Raw genomic sequence first — 20,412 nt, 5'->3', positions numbered from 1 at the left:
CCTCGTACACTCCCGCCTCCCTACCTTTGGAACTATTCCCCTCTCCCTATCAGATTCTCCACTTATCTACAAATCTTTAAATGGGCTCTCAAGACCCACTACTTCATCAAAGCCTTCCAGCTCTCCTCCTAACCAAACACGCCTTCCTCGCTGTCTAACCCATCTGTGTCACCCCTGTCTGTCTGCCCCTCCTCTTTAGAATGTAAGTTCTCATGAGCAGGGCCCTCTTCCCTCATGTGCTTGGTTGCTAACGCCCTGCTGCTTATTTAAGTGTTATGATCATTAATGTAGCAATGTTTATAAACCATGTCCTTGTCCTGCATTGTTTTGTACTGTTAATAACCGTTTCTTGTGTACTCGTTTGTTTACGTACTTCGTAAAGTGCTGCGGAACCCTTGTGACCCATTCCGTTATTATTATTATTATCCTATATTTAATAGGATAATAATAACGGAATGGGTCATATGCCAACAGAAGCCCGACAGTTCAGGACCCCGATGCAGACAGGTAAGTCCCCTATACCTACCCTCTCCCCCCCTAACCCTCCCTTTGTCATGCCTAACCCTAACCTCCCCGGGGGGGGTGCCTAACCCTAACTTCCTCCCAAGGGGGTGCCTAACCTTAACCACTTCCTCCCCGAAGCCTAACACTCCCGGGGAGTGCCTAACACTACTTTCCCCCCGGGGGTGCCTAAACTAAAGCCCTGGCTGTAGTCACACAGCATTAATCCTGGAGGGCCGGTTGTGTAAAGTGCTGCAGGTATAATGTGGAACGTGTGAGGTCCAGGAGGAGCTGCAAACATTTTCCTCCTTATATAAAGCACATATTTCTTACAGAACGCTGAGACGTGGCTTATGAGGACACAGAGTGACTTGTCTAATGCACAAGAAGCAAGAATCGTAACCTTGGAAAGTCTCAGGGGGTCATTCAGACCCGGTTGCAAGCACCGATGTGCTCGCAACCGGGTCGATGGGTGGCCCTGCGCACGCACAGCGGCCGCACTGCACGTACGCAAGCCTCGGAGCGACAGAGAAACTCTGTCGCTCCGGAGCTCGCTACAAAAGGGGCGGCTGTCGATGTTGATCGACAACTCGCCCCTTTTTGTAGGCGGGCCGAGAAGGGGGGTGGTGGTTTCCAAAACGGAGGCGTTCCTTAAGGAACGCCTACTGTTTCGTGGGCGGCCGATCAGAGCAGAAAGCTCTCTGGGGCTTGCGAGTACCCAGACCCAACCTTAGGGTCTGGTCGCAAGCCCCGATGGTGATGACCATCACGACCATTACCCTGGTCGCTAGCTAAGCTGTGGGTGGTAAGTCCAGGCGCTGCATATAAAACATTAAAAGCACACTTATCAACACTCAGCGCGTAGCGCAGAGTATAAATTTACAATGGGCGCCTGGCGCCTTTTTGTCCTTTTAAAAATGGCGGCACAGCACTGGGGTTAACCCTTTCAGTGCTGTGGCAGCCATTAACCCCGTGTATAATAAAGGGAAGTATAGACCGTATACCGCTACAGTCATTAGGGAGGGGCGTGTGATAGAGACACTGATAAAGGGAAGTATAGACCGTATACAGGTACAGGCATTAGGGAGGTGCGTGTGATAGAGACACTGATAAAGGGAAGTATAGACCGTATACAGCTACAGTCATTAGGGAGGGGCGTGTGATAGAGACACTGATAAAGGGAAGTATAGACCGTATACAGCTACAGTCATTAGGGAGGGGTGTGTGATAGAGACACTAATAAAGGGAAGTATAGAGACCGTATACAGCTACAGTTATTAGGGAGGGGCGTGTGATAGAGACACTGTTAAAGGAAAGTATAGAGACCGTATACAGCTACAGTCATTAGGGAGGGGGGTGTGATAGAGACACTAATAAAGGGAAGTATAGAGACCGTATACAGCTACAGTCATTAGGGAGCGCCGTGTGATAGAGACACTAATAAAGGGAAGTATAGAGACCGTGTACAGGTACAGACATTAGGGAGGGGCGTGTGATAGAGACACTAATAAAGGGAAGTATAGAGACCGTATACAGCTACAGTCATTAGGGAGGGGCGTGTGATAGAGACACTAATAAAGGGAAGTATCGACCGTATACAGCTACAGTCATTAGGGAGGGGGGTGTGATAGAGACACTAATAAAGGGAAGTATAGAGACCGTATACAGCTACAGTCATTAGGGAGTGCCGTGTGATAGAGACACTAATAAAGGGAAGTATAGAGACCATATACAGCTACAGTCATTAGGGAGGGGCGTGTGATAGAGACACTAATAAAGGGAAGTATCGACCGTATACAGCTACAGTCATTAGGGAGGGGCGTGTGATAGAGACACTAATAAAGGGAAGTATAGAGACCGCATACAGCTACAGTCATTAGGGAGGGGCGTGTGATAGAGACACTGATAAAGGGAAGTATAGACCATATATAGCTACAGTCATTAGGGAGGGGCGTATGATAGAGACACTGATAAAGGGAAGTATAGAGACCATATACAGCTACAGTCATTAGGGAGGGGCGTGTGATAGAGACACTGATAAAGGGAAGTATAGACCGTATACAGCTACATTCATTAGGGAGGGGTGTGTGATAGAGACACTGATAAAGGGAAGTATAGACCGTATACAGCTACAGTCATTAGGGAGGGGCGTGTGATAGAGACACTGATAAAGGGAAGTGTAGACCGTATACAGCTACAGTCATTAGGGAGGGGCGTGTGATAGAGACACTGATAAAGGGAAGTATAGAGACCGTATACAGCTACAGTCATTAGGGAGGGGCGTGTGATAGAGACACTGATAAAGGGAAGTATAGACCATATATAGCTACAGTCATTAGGGAGGGGCGTATGATAGAGACACTGATAAAGGGAAGTATAGAGACCATATACAGGTACAGTCATTAGGGAGGGGTGTGTGATAGAGACACTGATAAAGGGAAGTATAGACCGTATACAGCTACAGTCATTAGGGAGGGGTGTGTGATAGAGACACTAATAAAGGGAAGTATAGAGACCGTATACAGCTACAGTCATTAGGGAGGGGTGTGTGATAGAGACACTAATAAAGGGAAGTATAGAGACCATATACAGCTACAGTCATTAGGGAGGGGCGTGTGATAGAGACACTGATAAAGGGAAGTATAGACCGTATACAGCTACAGTCATTAGGGAGGGGCGTGTGATAGAGACACTGATAAAGGGAAGTATAGACCGTATACAGCTACAGTCATTAGGGAGGGGCGTGTGATAGAGACACTGATAAAGGGAAGTATAGACCGTATATAGCTACAGTCATTAGGGAGGGGTGTGTGATAGAGACACTGATAAAGGGAAGTATAGAGACCGTATACAGGTACAGTCATTAGGGAGGGGCGTGTGATAGAGACACTAATAAAGGGAAGTATAGACCATATACAGCTACAGTCATTGGGGAGGGGCGTGTGATAAGAGACACTGATAAAGGGAAATATAGACCGTATACAGCTACAGTCATTAGGGAGGGGCGTGTGATAGAGACACTAATAAAGGGAAGTATAGACCGTATACCGCTACAGTCATTAGGGAGGGGCGTGTGATAGAGACACTGATAAAGGGAAGTATAGACCGTATACAGCTACAGTCATTAGGGAGGGGCGTGTGATGGGATTGGGCATCTTGTGTTGTTGTTCTATTCTCCAACTTATCACTTATTTGTAATTATTCTGGATGGCTACAAATTGTGCCTCTTCCTCAGTGTAAGTCATACTACACCTATTCCATACATGCCCCCATCCCCTCTGTGCCCCCCACCACCATCAGTCCGTTTCCTGTCCATGCTGGGGACGGTGTGACGGAGGTTACTGGGTGCCCCATATATCTCACTGGTATTAATTCCTACAGAATTCTCACCAATATTGGCTCAGACTATAACATGGCGGCCTCCTCTGTGTTTAGGTGACAGACTCGCTTTGGTGTACTGTGCAGCATGAAATAAAATTATACCTGGTATTAATTAATTAACCTGACTCTGAGAGGGCTGATTGTCATCTCCTTCCCATGCTGAGTCATTTAAGGGTGGCTGCCTGCACGGTCCCTCCTATATACAATAAGATAACCCAGGTGATGGAGTGACTGCGCGTTTATACCACCGGGGCTGGAGGGGACATAACAAATGCGTAGCATTCTGCGGTTTTTTTTCCTGGGGATTTATTTTAATATATAGAACCTAGGCCCTTATTCAGAGCCGCTCGCAATTAGCGCTCGCTCGTTCAGAAAAAGGGGGTGGCTATTCAAATGAACCGTATGCTCCTTGCGGTCTGTTGCCACCTCCATGTCTGAACGAGCGAACAAAACATGTGCTCGTTTATTTGATAAAAACGCCCCCTGGCCGCTCGCATTATACGTCATGTCCGCTATTTATTAGATTAATCGAGTACATCGACCAGGGTAGGAGCTGCTCGCTATTCTTGTGGTTGGTTTTTGCTACCACAATTTTGCGAGCAGTTCTGGCTATAAAAAACCCCAGTGACGTGGTCAATGACGCTGCTGTTTTAAATATGCACACCCATAAAACGCCCGTTTTGACCTTTAAGCACGCCTGCGATCGGATCTCCACTCCCCATTTTCAAGCACCTTCCCCTGTTACCACCCACATACGCCTCAACCTGTCACTCAAATTATCAGGCATTCGCTATTTTGCGAGCACATGAATTTCGGCCGCACTAACTGGGTCGCGCATGCGTATAACGATCCGTACGCATGTGCAGTTTGGCAAACATCGCTCGGAGCGAACAAGCTGCCGCTTACGAGTGGATCTGAATCAGGCCCCTTGTTTTTTACTGCCTGAGTTTGCTGACCTTCATATTACCGTACATGGCAGCTTTTGGCCCGGCTACACCCATGCATGCTTGTACACAGACCTGGCACCTCTACAGTCTGCACTAAACCAGGCCCCAGGAATCTGCTCTGCACGATCGGATAGGTGGAACTATAGGAGAGGTTTCATTCAGTATCTGATCTAGAAGACAGACCTAGGGGTCTATTTACTAAGCAGACAGAGTGAAAAGTGATCAGAAAGTGATAAGGTACCAGCCAATCAGCTCCCAACTGTCATTTTTCAAACACAGCCTGTGAGATGACAGTTGGGAGCTGATTGGCTGGCACCTTATCACTTTCTTATCACTTTTCACTCTGTCTCCTAGCACTGTTTAGTAAATAGACCCCCTAGTATCCAAGTTTAATAAAGACTTGAGGTATTTTTGTTTCACGCGAGTTACCCGTGGTGGCATAGCTCGTTACCCTGTGCCTGAGAAGATGCCACACCTGGACGCTGTTTAATGAATGAACTCTGTCTCTTTCCATGAAACCAGACACCTCAAACTTCAAGGAACAACTTCTTTCATGTCCTGCCAGACGCTCCTGGGAAGTGCTGGCTCTGCAGGAGGCACTGAGGGTGCAGCTAATGATCAGATTGTGTGCATGGGGTTACCCTGGCACAACCACGTCACATAGCCTTTTATCATGTCACTCTCATTGTCACCTTACATTGGAAGAGCAGCTCTGGCTTCTGGGGTGAAACTGATCATAAATAAAAAGTGAAAGGTAATAAGGTGGGAAGCTGCATGCCAGACCTGTGTGTGGTGTGTATTGCTGTATTCTGCTCACCAGGTGGCGCCCTTTCACTGCTATCACTTATTTCATTGTAATGTTAGTTAGACATTGATGTAAATGAACTCAATCTCTGTAGCTGTGTAATGTGAGATGCAATCTGGCAGGAACATGACAAATCATTTTAATAAGACAAATGCTGTTCATTTTTGCTTTATATATTCCTCTGAATGATTCATGTCCAATCATTTTTAACTTTTAAATAATGCACTTAAAATACGTTTTGTTTTCTTCATGCGTGCCATCACCACAATCGTGACCGTTGTCCAGCCAGTCTCTCCTTACAGCACATAGCGGGTCTTTCTTAGGTCATTCCTTTCCCTACGTCCTTATATCAGGGAGAGGAGCGTCCTCCAACCAGCCCTTATATCAGGGAGAGGTGTGTCCAACCAGTCCTAATATCAGGGAGATGAGTGTCCTCCAACCAGTGCTTATATCAGGGAGAGGAGTGTCCAACCAGTCCTTATATCAGGGAGAGGAGTGTCCTCCAACCAGTCCTTATATCAGGGAGAGGTGTGTCCAACCAGTCCTTATATCAGGGAGAGGAGTGACCTCCAACCAGTCCTTATATCAGGGAGAGGCGCGTCCTCCAACCAGTCCTTATATCAGGGAGAGGCACGTCCTCCAACCAGTCCTTATATCAGGGAGAGGAATGTCCTCCAACCAGTCTTTATATTAGGGAGAGTAACGTCCTCCAACCAGTCTTACATCAGGGAAAGGAGCGTCCTCCAACCAGCCCTTCTATCAGGGAGAGGAGCGTCCTCCAACCAGCCCTTCTATCAGGGAGAGGAGTGTCCTCCAACCAGCCCTTCTATCAGGGAGAGGAGTGTCCTCCAACCAGTCCCTATATCAGGGAGAGGAGTGTCCTCCAACCAGTTCTTGTATCAGTGAGAGGAGTATTCTCCAACCAGTCCTTCTATCTGTCCTTATATCAGTGAGAGGAGTACTCTCCAACCAGTCCTTATATCTGTCCTTCCATCAGGTAGAGGAGTGTTCCCGAACCAGTCCTTCTATCTGTCCTTATATCAGTGAGAGGAGTATTCTCCAACCAGTCCTTCTCTCTGTCCTTCTCTCAGGAAGAGGAGTGTTCTCCAACCAGTCCTTCTATCTGTCCTTATATCTGGAGAGGAGTATTCTCCAACCAGTCCTTATATCTGTCCTTCCATCAGGGAGAGGAGTATTCCCGAACCAGTCCTTCTATCTGTCCTTATATCAGTGAGAGGAGTGTTCTCCAACCAGTCCTTCTATCTGTTCTTATATCAGGGAGAGAGTGTTCTCCAACCAGTCCTTCTATTTGTCCTTATATCATGGAGAGGAGTGTTCTCCAACCAGTCCTTCTATCTGTCCTTATACCAGGTAGAGGAATATTCTCCAACCAGTCCTTCTATCTGTCCTTATATCATGGAGAGGAGTGTTCCCCAACCAGTCCTTCTATCTGTCATATCATGGAGAGGAGTGTTCCCCAACCAGTCCTTCTATCTGTCCTTATATCATGGAGAGGAGTGTTCCCCAACCAGTCCTTCTATCTGTCCTTATATCAGAGAGAGGAGTGTTCTCCAACCAGTCCTTCTATCTGTCCTTATATCATGGAGAGGAGTGTCTCCAACCAGTCCTTCTATCTGTCCTTATATCAGGGAGAGGAGTATTCTCACACATTCCCACACACTCATCACACATGGGTCAGTAACCTGATATCAGGCGACAGGCAGCGATGGTCTCCGCCTCGTATAAGGCGACAGGCAGCTATGGTCTCAGCCTCGTATCAGACAACAGGTAGTGATAGTCTCAGCCTCGTATCAGGCAACAGGTAGTGACGGTCTCAGCCTCGTATCAGGCGACAGGCAGCGATGGTCGCAGCCTCATATCAGGCGACAGGCAGCGATGGTCTCAGCCTCATATCAGGCGACAGGCAGCGATGGTCGCAGCCTCGTATCAGGCTCCAGGCAGCGATGGTCTCAGCCTCATATCAGGCGACAGGCAGCGATGGTCGCAGCCTCATATTAGGCGACAGGCAGAGATGGTCGCAGCCTCATCTGATGTTAAACAGATCCGATTTTTATCAGTATACAGCCAGACTGGGACATTGGGCCTCATTCAGACTCACTCGCAAGCGGCTGTCCGCTCGCAAGTGGGTCGATGGTGTGCACTGTGCATGCGCACGACGGAGGGAGCTCCGTCGTGCGCATGTGCCAGACGCGACGAGCAAAGGATTTTCCTTCGCTCGTTGTGTCTGATCAAAGGGGGCGTGCTGTCGATGTTGATTGACAGCATGCCCCCTTTGGTGGGCGTGCCGGGGGCGTGCCTGCCAGACGGAGGCGTTCCCAAGGGAACGCCTACCGTCAAAAGCCGGCCCCACTGACATCACTAGTGATGTCAGTGGGAGTGATTTTGGCTCTGATAGAGCCAAAATCACTCCAGGGCTTGTGGTCGAAAACCCCGACCACAGGCTTCTGGTCGCGATGGTCAAGACCATCGCGACCATCATCGTGCACGCTCGTATGTGCTGTAGGTGGTGACCCACAGCTATACGAGCGTCCAGGAGGACGCTCCATTTTTATGGAGGACGGCCCTCATTCAGAGCGAGCGCTCTGCTCAGAGCGTCCGGCTCTGAATGAGGGCCATTGTCACTACGGATGTAATTGGAATTCTATCATTCTAATACAAAGACTAATCATAGTACAGCTTTGTATGTCTGTGCATGGACAATTACTCTAACAATACTAAAACTGCAGTGATTGGTAATTGTTACAAGCTAATATTGTATTTTTGTATTAATTACACTGGTTGAGTGTTGTATTATTGTGTGTGAATTTTTTATTACCATATTAAATTTGTTACTCTGACTTCCAGCGCTTCATTCATTTATATATACATGTAATAAAGGAGGCCCTGCACTCTAATGGAACAGGAATGCTGTATAATATGGATTCTCTCCATAAGCCGAGCTCACTACCATCCCGCTACTTGCTTCTGGGCCTATAGCCCTCCTCGGCTAACATGTAGATGTGTCTGTACGCAGTGTGAGGCACCGTCACTTAGTACTGAGGCCCGAGGTGTTGTGTGCCTCGATTTCTGTGAGCTGTGGGTGGGGTTAGAGATAAAGGGGCCATCCTCCTTGTTTGGTGCCTCACAGCACTTTGGGATATAGTTTACCGGTGCCTCTGCCTCAGGGAGGTTCTGATGTAGCGGCACATGAAACCATTGCTGGATCTATATGCTGTATACACTGAACACAGACAGGAGGCACCAGAGGAACAACAGGTGTCAGTGTGATGTGTAATACATGTCCGGCCACGCTGACTGTGCCTCCTATCACCGGTTATTATTTTCAATTATTTTTTTAAATCCTAATCTGCCGGCCTTGGTTTAGGATGCGGGCTGTACTTTCACAGAGATATGTCAGTGTGCAGCAGGCAATTTAGGAATAACTGATGTTAACCTCTGCCATTCAACGGACAGTAAAATACTAAAGACTCCCTGCTGGCAGTACTACATATTATCACACATGTATAGAGTGTAATCATGTGTGCGAGGCCTCCTGTCCTCTCTGCCTGCTATTCCCCACTCTGGCTCTTCACTACTTTTGCTCCCAGTTATAAAGCACAGTGGAAAACCCTTGCGCTGTATACATCGTAATCACACCCTGGATGTCTGTTCTCTTTCTCTAGGCACAAGTAGCGGGGTCTCCTCATTCCTCACCAAGCCATGGTGCCAATCGCTCCATGCCCATGCCAGTCCGCTCCACGTCTGCCAGCTCCACACCTACCCATGTTCCTCAGGACTCCATAGCCGGACTAGGAGATGTACAGGAGGCATTTGCACACGGTAAGTGTTTGCTGGTTGCGTGACTAGTGTAGAGGTGACATTACTATCAGAGTCAATGTAACGGAACATGATTGTGGTCCCCGCTCCTCCTTAGCTGTATGTGGGTCCAGCACGGACACCGTACACCACTCGGCCTCAGCCGGGACCAACAAACGGTTCCAGGCAGCTCTCTTGTGTCTATAACACATTTCATAACCAGTTGTAGTGCTTACACGTGAGATCGGTGCTGTGTCCGAGGCATGAGGCACTGATTACTGGTGGTGGATGACGTTTTATGTTTTGACTGGCTTTCAGGTACCAGGAGGAATCTCCGTAGTGATTTACCGGTGGCTGCAGATTCCATTACTAACACCATGTCTTCTCTGGTGAAGGAGCTGCATTCAGGTAGGTGCCCGGCCTGCTGACCTCAGGTATTAATCCCTGTACACCAGCAGTGGGTGAGACGCCGTCAGTGCTGGGACATGCAGAATACGTCTGGCTGTCTTGTGCCTCAGGCTCCTCTGATACAGACTGGTGTCCTGCATTCATAATGTTGGTGTGCGTGAGCTCCTTGTTGCACAGTGACTGAGAGCTCTGATACTGAGCCTGAGGACCTCATTCAGAGGTGGTCGCAAGAAGCGATCACTCTCTCTGAATGAGGGCGGCCGCTTCTAGCTTTTTGGTGTGGCCTCCTGGTCGCAAGCTAAGCTGTGGGTTACCACCCACAGCTTAGCTAGCGACCAGGGTGATGGTCGTGATGGTCATCACCATCGGGGCTTGCGACCAGACCCTAAGGTTGGGTCTGGGTACTCGCAAGCCCCAGAGAGCTTTCTGCTCTGATCGGCCGCCCACGAAACAGTAGGCGTTCCTTAAGGAACGCCTCCGTTTTGGAAACCACCACCCCCCCCTCGACCCGCCTACAAAAAGGGGCGAGTTGTCGATCAACATCGACAGCCGCCCCTTTTGTAGCGAGCTCCGGAGCGACAGAGTTTCTCTGTCGCTCCGAGGCTTGCGCACGTGTAGTGCGGCCGCTGTGCGTGCGCAGCGGCCACCCATCGACCCGGTTGCGAGCACATCGGTGCTTGCAACCGGGTCTGAATGACCCCCTGAGACTTTCCAAGGTTACGATTTTTGCTTCTTGTGCATTAGACAAGTCACTCTGTGTCCTCATAAGCCACGTCTCAGCGTTCTGTAAGAAATATGTGCTTTATATAAGGAGGAAAATGTTTGCAGCTCCTCCTGGACCGCACGCGTTCCACATTATACCTGCAGCACTTTACACAACCGGCCCTCCAGGATTAATGCTGTGTGACTACAGCCAGGGCTTTAGTTTAGGCACCCCCAGGGGGAAAGTAGTGTTAGGCACCCCCCGGGAGTGTTAGGGTTCGGGGAGGAAGGGGTTAAGGTTAGGCACCCCCCTGGGAGGAAGTTAGGGTTAGGCACCCCCCCCGGGGAGGTTAGGGTTAGGCATGACAAAGGGAGGGTTAGGGGGGGAGAGGGTAGGTATAGGGGACTTACCTGTCTGCATCGGGGTCCTGAACTGTCGGGCTTCTGTTGGCATATGACCCATTCCGTTATTATTATCCTATTAAATATAGGATAATAATAATAATAACGGAATGGGTCACAAGGGTTCCGCAGCACTTTACGAAGTACGTAAACAAACGAGTACACAAGAAACGGTTATTAACAGTACAAAACAATGCAGGACAAGGACATGGTTTATAAACATTGCTACATTAATGATCATAACACTTAAATAAGCAGCAGGGCGTTAGCAACCAAGCACATGAGGGAAGAGGGCCCTGCTCATGAGAACTTACATTCTAAAGAGGAGGGGCAGACAGACAGGGGTGACACAGATGGGTTAGACAGCGAGGAAGGCGTGTTGGGTTAGGAGGAGAGCTGGAAGGCTTTGATGAAGTAGTGGGTCTTGAGAGCCCATTTAAAGATTTGTAGATAAGTGGAGAATCTGATAGGGAGAGGGGAATAGTTCCAAAGGTAGGGAGGCGGGAGTGTACGAGGAAGTAATCATTTGGCAGGAGAGGCGGCATGCATTTGTGGAGCGATGTGGGTAGACGGGAGAATATTGGGTGAGGGCTTTGTAAGTGAGTGTAAGAACCTTGAATTGGGAGCCAGTGGAGGGCTTGTAGAAGAGGGGAGGAAGATGAGTCGAGCAGCAGCATTGAGGACAGACTGGAGAGGAGAGAGATGGGAGTTGGGGAGGCCAGATAGGAGGAGGTTACAGTAGTCCAATCTGGAGATGACCAGTGAGTGTATGAGGGTCTTAGTTGCCTCGAGGGTGAGAGAGGATCTGTTCTTGGAAATATTTATGAGATGGAAACGGCAGGACTGTGAGAGGTTCTGGATATGAGGTATGAAGGTGAGGGATGAGTCCAGGATAACTCCCAAGACAGCGCACTTTAGGGCTGGAGGAGATAGTTGTGCCATCAATTGATAAAGAAATAGTGGGAAGTGAGATTATGCGAGAGGGTGGGAAGATAATCAGTTCTGTCTTAGACATGTTCAGTGTAAGAAAGCGCTGGGACATCCAGGAAGAGATAGCAGAGAGACAGCTGGAGATACGGGTGAGGAGAGGGGGAGAGGTCAGGGGAGGAGAGGTAGATCTGAGTGTCATCAGCATAGAGATTATATTGGAGGCCAAAAGTGCTGATGAGTTCAACTATAGGGGACGTATAGAGAGAGAATAGTAGAGGTCCAAGAACAGAACCTTGGGGAGCACCTACTGTTAGTGAAAGTGGAGGGGGAGAGGAGTCATGAGAGGAGACAGAAGGAGCGGTCAGAGAGGTAGGAGGACAGCCAGGAGAGGGCAGTTATTAGTATCAAAACACTGGTTTTATGTATTGTGTACAGTATGGCAGACAGGGGAGGGGGTGTGTATTGTGTACAGTATGGCAGATAGGGGAGGGGGTGTGTATTGTGTACAGTATGGCAGACAGGGGAGGGGGTGTGTATTGTGTACAGTATGGCAGATAAGGGAGGGGGTATGTATTGTGTACAGTATGGCAGACAGGGGAGGGGGTGTGTATTGTGTACAGTCTGACAGATAGGGGAGGGGGTGAATGAATGATGATCTGATTAGTGTGTAATAGAATCCTCTCGCACAGGATGACTCACCGGCTGCGGGATCCCGATGAGTCAAAATGCCGACAACTTCAAACAGTAAGTATTAGGATTAGGGCTAGGCTGCGTGCAGGGAAGGTTAGGGTGCTGGATGGGATGATTAGGGTTAGGAAGGGGGAGGGGTTAGGGTCTGCTTTGCAATACTTACAATTGCCAGGATTTTCATCTTCATTGTGATGCAGTACCCAGTTGATGATTGAGCCATGGGAGGGGGGTGAGTGAGGTGCTGAGAAGTGTGCATATGAATTAACTCTATTATCTCTCTGTCATGACTCACAATGGAGCCGTGCGCGGGCGTGCGTGTGTGCACATGCGTGTGTGAATGAATAATGTGCTGATCCGTGGGTGAAGGAATGAGGTCTACTATCTCTCGTAGTTGATAATGAAGTCAAGGGGACTGAATGAAGTGCTGAGGATGTGAAGGAATTAACCATATATCCCATTATCACGGCTACACAGTGGATGAATAAACAAGAGAATATATACTGTGTGTGAAGGAATGAATTCTATCCCACTCTCTCCAATTGACAGGGGAGAAAAAGAGTGGAGATTATGGGTGAATGAATGAACTGAACTAGCTCTCTCGCAGATGATGATGGAGTAAAGGGGATGGGGAGGGGGTGTGTATGAATGCCGTTAATTTTTATGTGACGGATGGGACCCTTTTCCCCCTCTCTCAGAGCTCGTGATTGAGACGGGAAGACAGGAGGTTGAATAAATGAACAAGGTACTGATTAGTGTGTTAAGGAAAGAACCCTATCCCGCTCCATCACAGTTGACCATGAAGTGTGTGGAGGTTGTTAGTTAATGAGATGCTGATCAATGGGTGACGGAATGAATTCAATCATATGTCTCACAGCTGACCAATATTATATGGGGGGGGGGTGTTATCCAACAAGGTGCTGCTCGGTAGATGAATGCTATCTTCTTCCTCTCACAGCAGATGATGGTGCCCTTGGAATGGGGTGGGGGGTGGTTGAATGAGGTGCTGATCTCTCTCTCTCTCTCACAGTAGATGATGGTGCCCTTGGAATGGGGTGGGGGGGTGGATGAATGAGGTGCTGATCTCTCTCTCTCTCACAGTAGATGATGGTGCCTTTGGAATGGGGTGGGGGGGTGGATGAATGAGGTGCTGATCTCTCTCTCTCTCACAGTAGATGATGGTGCCCTTGGAATGCGGTGGGGGGTGGATGAATGAGGTACTGATCTCTCTCTCTCACAGTAGATGATGGTGCCATTGGAATGGGGTGGTGGGGTGGATAAATGAGGTGCTGATCTCTCTCTCTCACAGCAGATGATGGTGCCCTTGGAATGGGGTGGGGGGGTGGATGAATGAGGTGCTGCTCTCTCTCTCTCACAGTAGATGATGGTGCCCTTGGAATGGGGTGGGGGGTGGATGAATGAGGTGCTGATCTCTCTCTCTCCCAGTAGATGATGGTGCCCTTGGAATGGGGGGGGGTGGATGAATGAGGTGCTGATCCCTCTCTCTCTCTCTCTCACAGTAGATGATGGTGCCCTTGGAATGGGGTGGGGGGGTGGATGAATGAGGTGCTGATCCCTCTCTCTCTCTCTCTCTCTCACAGTAGATGATGGTGCCCTTGGAATGGGGTGGGGGGTGGATGAATGAGGTGCTGATCTCTCTCTCTCTCACAGTAGATGATGGTGCCCTTGGAATGGGGTGGGCGGTGGATGAATGAGGTGCTGATCTCTCTCTCTCTCTCACAGTAGATGATGTTGCCCTTGGAATGGGGTGGGGGGGTGGATGAATGAGGTGCTGATCTCTCTCTCTCTCACAGTAGATGATGGTGCCCTTGGAATGTTGTGGGGGGTGGGGGTGGATGAATGAGGTGCTGATCTCTCTCTCTCTCTCACAGTAGATGATGGTGCCCTTGGAATGGGGTGGGGGGTGGATGAATGAGGATGATCTCTCTCTCTCTCACAGAAGATGATGGTGCCCTTGGAATGGGGTGTGGGGGGGGGGGTGGATGAATGAGGTGCTGATCTCTCTCTCTCTCTCACAGTAGATGATGGTGCCCTTGGAATGGGGTGGGGGGGGGATGAATGAGGTGCTGATCTCTCTCTCTCACAGTAGATGATGGTGCCCTTGGAATGGGGTGGGGGGGAGGATGAATGAGGTGCTGATCTCTCTCTCACAGTAGATGATGGTGCCCTTGGAATGAGGGGGGGGTGGATGAATGAGGTGCTGATCTCTCTCTGTCTCACAGTAGATGATGGTGCCCTTGGAATGGGGGGGGGGGTGGATGAATGAGGTGCTGATCCCTCTCTCTCTCTCTCGCAGTAGATGATTGTGCCCTTGGAATGGGGTGGGGGGGTGGATGAATGAGGTGCTGATCCCTCTCTCTCTCTCTCTCTCTCTCTCACAGTAGATGATGGTGCCCTTGGAATGGGGTGGGGGGTGGATGAATGAGGCGCTAATCTCTCTCTCTCACAGTAGATGATGGTGCCCTTGGAATGGGGTGGGGGGTGGATGAATGAGGTGCTGATCTCTCTCTCTCTCACAGTAGATGATGGTGCCCTTGGAATGGGGTGGGGGGTGGATGAATGAGGTGCTGATCTCTCTCTCTCTCTCTCACAGTAGATGATGTTGCCCTTGGAATGGGGTGGGGGGGTGGATGAATGAGGTGCTGATCCCTCTCTCTCTCTCTCACAGTAGATGATGGTGCCCTTGGAATGGGGTGGGGGGTGGATGAATGAGGCGCTAATCTCTCTCTCTCACAGTAGATGATGGTGCCCTTGGAATGGGGTGGGGGGTGGATGAATGAGGTGCTGATCTCTCTCACAGTAGATGATGGTGCCCTTGGAATGGGGTGGGAGGGGGGGTGGATGAATGAGGTGCTGATCTCTCTCTCTCTCTCTCACAGTAGATGATGGTGCCCTTGGCATGGGTGGGGGGGGATGAATGAGGTGCTGATCTCTCTCTCTCACAGTAGATGATGGTGCCCTTGGAATGGGGTGGGGGGGAGGATGAATAAGGTGCTGATCTCTCTCTCTCTCACAGTAGAGGATGGTGCCCTTGGAATGGGGTGGGGGGGTGGATGAATGAGGTGCTGATCTCTCTCACAGTAGATGATGATGCCCTTGGAATGGGGTGGGGGGGGTGGATGAATGAGGTGCTGATCTCTCTCTCTCACAGTAGATGATGGTGCCCTTGGAATGGGGTGGGGGGGGATGAATGAAGTGTTGATCTCTCTCTCTCCCAGTAGATGATGGTGCCCTTGGAATGGGGGGGGGGTGGATGAATGAGGTGCTGATCTCTCTCTCTCTCACAGTAGATGATGGTGCCCTTGGAATGAGGGGGGGGGTGGATGAATGAGGTGCTGATCTATCTCTCTCTCTCTCTCACAGTAGATGATGGTTCCCTTGGAATGGGGTGGGGGGTGGATGAATGAGGTGCTGATCTCTCTCTCTCTCACAGTAGATGATGGTGCCCCTGGAATGGGGTGGTGGGGTGGATGAATGAGGTGCTGCTCTCTCTCTCTCACAGTAGATGATGGTGCCCTTGGAATGGGGTGGGGGGTGGATGAATGAGGTGTTGATCTCTCTCTCTCCCAGTAGATGATGGTGCCCTTGGAATGGGGGGGGGGGTGGATGAATGAGGTGCTGATCTCTCTCTCTCTCACAGTAGATGATGGTGCCCTTGGAATGAGGGGGGGGGTGGATGAATGAGGTGCTGATCTATCTCTCTCTCTCTCTCACAGTAGATGATGGTACCCTTGGAATGGGGGGGGGGTGGATGAATGAGGTGCTGATCTCTCTCACAGTAGATGATGGTGCCCTTGGAATGGGGTGGGGGGGTGGATGAATGAGGTGCTGATCTCTCTCTCTCTCTCTCACAGTAGATGATGGTGCCCTTGGAATGGGGTGGGGGGGATGAATGAGGTGCTGATCTCTCTCTCTCACAGTAGATGATGGTGCCCTTGGAATGGGGTGGGGGGGGAGGATGAATAAGGTGATAATCTCTCTCTCTCTCACAGTAGATGATGGTGCCCTTGGAATGGGGTGGGGGGGTGGATGAATGAGGTGCTGATCTCTCTCTCTCACAGTAGATGATGGTGCCCTTGGAATGGAGGGGTGGATGAATGAGGTGCTGATCTCTCTCACAGTAGATGATGGTGCCCTTGGAATGGGGTGGGGGGGTGGATGAATGAGGTGCTGATCTCTCTCTCACAGTAGATGATGGTTCCCTTGGAATGGGGTGGGGGGTGGATGAATGAGGTGCTGATCTCTCTCTCTCTCACAGTAGATGATGGTGCCCTTGGAATGGGGTGGGTGGGTGGATGAATGAGGTGTTGATCTCTCTCTCTCTTTCACAGCAGACGATGGTGCAGATGAGGAAGAGGAGAAGATACAGAACGGGAAGGACAGAGGTGAGTTACATACTTACGGCCCTGAAGGACCTTTGGAAAATGATGGCATTGGTTCCTGCGTCCGGGTGGTCAGACTCACATACTTCATGGTCCGTCCATTCCCTCGGTAGGAAAGCAGCACAGATAAATGGGGTTTCTCACTTTTTAGTTATTTTATACAGAGTTTAGTTCTCAGTATATGACAGATTCCCAGTTCTGTATGTAATTCCCAGTATCTTTGTGCTGTAGCAAATCTATAATAAAAGGCCATGCTATAACCCGCACGTACACTGGGCACAAACCACTGTAAGAATAAAGGCAGAGGAAGGCAGCGCATTGCGTCCCACGTGCAGAGCTCCTGCGGATCTGGGTCTCGTGTACGCCGGGCACACGTCTCCTGCACACCCGTGCCCATGTTGTAAACCATTTTGTTTTATGTACAACAAACACCGCGAATTGAACTCCTAACACAAAAACCCTAATAATACAGCAAAAAAGCTCAGTGTGTGCCCGAGCCCCAATCCATGTCAGCAAATAGCCAATCACAAGTGGTACATTAGTGCTGGCACCCGTCATCATCATCATTTGTACCTGACCACACTCACATAATGTGTCTATGCTATTGTTTCCCACTGCGCACGTGGTCCCCGTTCTGTGACCGCACCCGCAGTGTACTCCACCCATCCAAATGGGTGCAAACGCATATGCCTCTTCCCTGGGCATGCCCACTGCAATACATGCGATAACGCCAAATGGCGCAGTACTCCTCGCTTCCAGGATCGCTCATTAGTTGCCGGCAATATTCTTCCTGTGTCATTAGTGAGGGGTGTTTGACCTTATATCATCCTCTGCCTTCCAGGATAAATGTCCTGCACGGAAGAACAAGGTGATCCAAGTAAGTGTCTGTTCCGTGGGCCGCCCACATGTCCTGTCCGTGACGCTGCCCCAAACGTGAGTGTAACACCCTGCTCTTCCCCACAGGCACAGCGATTCCTCCTATATCCATCCAAACGCAGCATCTGACCAGCCACAGCCAGCAGAGAGACGAGCAGCGAGGGGGACCTTGTTAGTGCATGCTCGGTTCTCCATGTAACATACAACATGCGTGTTACTGGGCCATGTGCCATCATGTCTTGCAGAAGCTGGAAGGAGTGAGTGTGAGTGTGCTTGTCATGGGTACAGAGGCCTGGGACACTGTGATCGCACTGACACGGACATGCGCTGTATGTACTGAGCGACGCAGGAAGGCGGTACATTTCATGGTCCGAAGTTTACAAAATAATAAATGTGTCTGTCTGTCAAGTCTCTGTGTGCTGCGTCTTACGCCGGTCCATGACCGTGACGGGACACATGTGTGTGTGCACCCTGGAAGGCATATAACATGTTTCCGTCTTCTCACCAGACAATGGCAGTCTTATGTCACATGTGTTCATGATGTCATCAGGCGGTAGTAGCCATGTTTCACAAGGTCTGCAGGTAGTAGCTGTCATGTGACGTTATATGATGACATCAGGCAGTAGCAGTCATGTTTAATGACGTTGACATCATGACTATCGATCTTCTGGTGTCGACATTGTCACTGTCTACATGGTTTCTGTATCCCTGTATGATGTCATTAGGCAGTAGTATTCATGTTTCAAGATGCCTTCAGACAGTAACAGTCAAGTAGAATGATGTCTTCTGGGAGTATCAGTCATGTGACATGTATGATGTCATCAGGCAGCGTCAGTCATGTGACACGTAGCAGATACCCGTCTGTCTCTATAAGACGGAATTGTCTGGTCTATGAGCTCTGCGAGGCTGATGCAGAGCTGGGAAGAAACTGAGCATAAATTACCCCAAATAAAAAAAGTGCAGGGAAACGCCAGCGTATACCACCCACATGCAGAGCGGCTTATGCTCCTGCCCGGAAACGCCAGCGTATACCACCCACATGCAGAGCGGCTTATGCTCCTGCCCGGAAACCCCAGCGTATACCACCCACATGCAGAGCGGCTTATGCTCCTGCTCTCCTTGTGTCACGGCAGGTGCGGTAGATACGCCTTTTAATGGCGTACAGGCTCCTACATTGTGGTTTGCATGGGCGGCATTTTGGCGGCGCGCTTTTACTGAACGTTTGCTACGGGAGAACGCCCCCTTCCTACACAGTTCCCCCTCTCCGATCCTCAGGTTCGATGTGTGCAAAATTGAATAGCATTTCCCTGCAAGGTGCGGCTAATTAGCCACAGGGTAAACCCTGCAATTAATTGGATTCCCCCTTGGAATAATGAGTTGTACAAATCACAAACAACAGAAGTGTTTGAGACAAGAGTCTACATCCCATCAGAGTTACAGTCCAGGAATCTGACATGGTCCCAAGTGACTGTGTGATGTGTATAGTAATGATATAGTCTGGCTGTCATGATAAGACCGATGCCCAGCACTCACCATATAATGACCTTTACCCTGCTTTATAGAGCGCTTGTGAGGCTTACAGGTTCCCCGGGGGCAGGGACAGAGGTTTACATTATTGGGCCCCACAGCCCAATGTACTAAATTAGTGGCCAGAAATTCCCATACACACATAGGGCCAGGCTCTATCTGTGCATATGGGAGTTACGCCCCTGCCTGCAGTGCCCATGCCAAAATATCTGACCTCCTCCCAACAGGCTATGTAACTAAAGCGTTACCTAAAGACACTGTGACGCATTTCGTATACTACCCATAGGATATCTTAGGTTATGGGCAAACATATGCAATAATATACCATATATATTCATATAATATAGCTAATTGCACAAGGTGATCACCTGTAGTATTTGCAGCAGTAGGTCCATATCATAGTGTTCTATTCACACTGTAATTGTAACTCCCATTTAGGACCTTTCCTCAATGCTATATCTGTAAAGAAGAAAACAAGGGGGAACAAATGATGAAGCATGTTTGGAAACAAATTCTCTATACTGAAAGTTTAAAAATGTGTAAATATATTTAAAGTATAATACACATATGACAAGCCTTTAACAAGTGGTCTGCGGCTCCTGCCTCCTGATGGCGTTTCACTAGGTAGTTCCAATCCAAGACCGGATTTCATTCAGAAAGATTCTACCGTCTTCAATAACTCCATCACATGCAACACCTTTCGTTCTCGGCAATGACTTAATCATGAAGCCATTTCTGATTGCGAAACGCGTTGGGTTTAGGAATACAGAGATCTCCAGGAAAAAAAAATTCAGTCCGATTCATCCAACGTGAAAGAGGCAGCTGAAATGTATCTATGAGGCGGCACACATTGCCGATATCTTAGTATGCAAACAGCACTGGTTTTCCACATATCATGACGCATCCACTTAAGACCTGCAATGGAAACTTTATTACATAAAAGAAACATACACCCTGTTGTCAATTACTTCAGTTCTATCTGCATCAAACCATCAGGCAGTGCCACCAATACTAAAAATCAATGGAT

General features: G+C 49.2%; 2 protein-coding genes across 6 annotated transcripts in view; one reads left to right on the top strand and one right to left on the bottom strand.

Annotated features, from left to right (window-relative positions):
• LOC148453817 (dystrobrevin beta-like) overlaps positions 1–18,308 on the top strand; it is a 32,493-nt gene extending 14,185 nt beyond the window's left edge. Inside the window, exons 3-8 of one of the 3 annotated variants that reach the window (XR_015874866.1) lie at positions 9,318–9,474; positions 9,769–9,858; positions 12,582–12,636; positions 16,932–16,985; positions 17,824–17,859; positions 17,946–18,308. Coding sequence is in view for 2 of the 3 variants with exons in the window: in XM_088461651.1 (XP_088317777.1) it covers positions 9,318–9,474; positions 9,769–9,858; positions 16,932–16,985; positions 17,824–17,828 (306 nt within the window). In the remaining variant the exon portion in view is untranslated. The remainder of the gene's footprint in view (positions 1–9,317; positions 9,475–9,768; positions 9,859–12,581; positions 12,637–16,931; positions 16,986–17,823; positions 17,860–17,945) is intronic. The other 2 variants (XM_088461652.1, XM_088461651.1) reach the window with 2 other exon arrangements.
• Positions 1–19,837, bottom strand: part of LOC148453816 (dystrobrevin beta-like) — a 77,423-nt gene extending 57,586 nt beyond the window's left edge. For all 3 annotated transcript variants that reach the window (XM_088461644.1, XM_088461645.1, XM_088461646.1), the window contains exon 1: positions 19,754–19,837. In XM_088461644.1, the coding sequence (XP_088317770.1) occupies positions 19,754–19,780 (27 nt within the window). In that variant the 5' untranslated portion in view covers positions 19,781–19,837. The remainder of the gene's footprint in view (positions 1–19,753) is intronic.
• Positions 19,838–20,412: the final 575 nt, after the last annotated feature.

The sequence above is a fragment of the Taudactylus pleione genome, unplaced genomic scaffold (genome assembly GCF_031769625.1).
Source record: "Taudactylus pleione unplaced genomic scaffold, aTauple2 ptg001085l, whole genome shotgun sequence".
NCBI classification, from domain to species: domain Eukaryota; kingdom Metazoa; phylum Chordata; class Amphibia; order Anura; family Myobatrachidae; genus Taudactylus; species Taudactylus pleione.
Note: the sequence above shows the minus strand (reverse complement) of the source record. Positions and strands in the feature narration are given on the sequence as shown.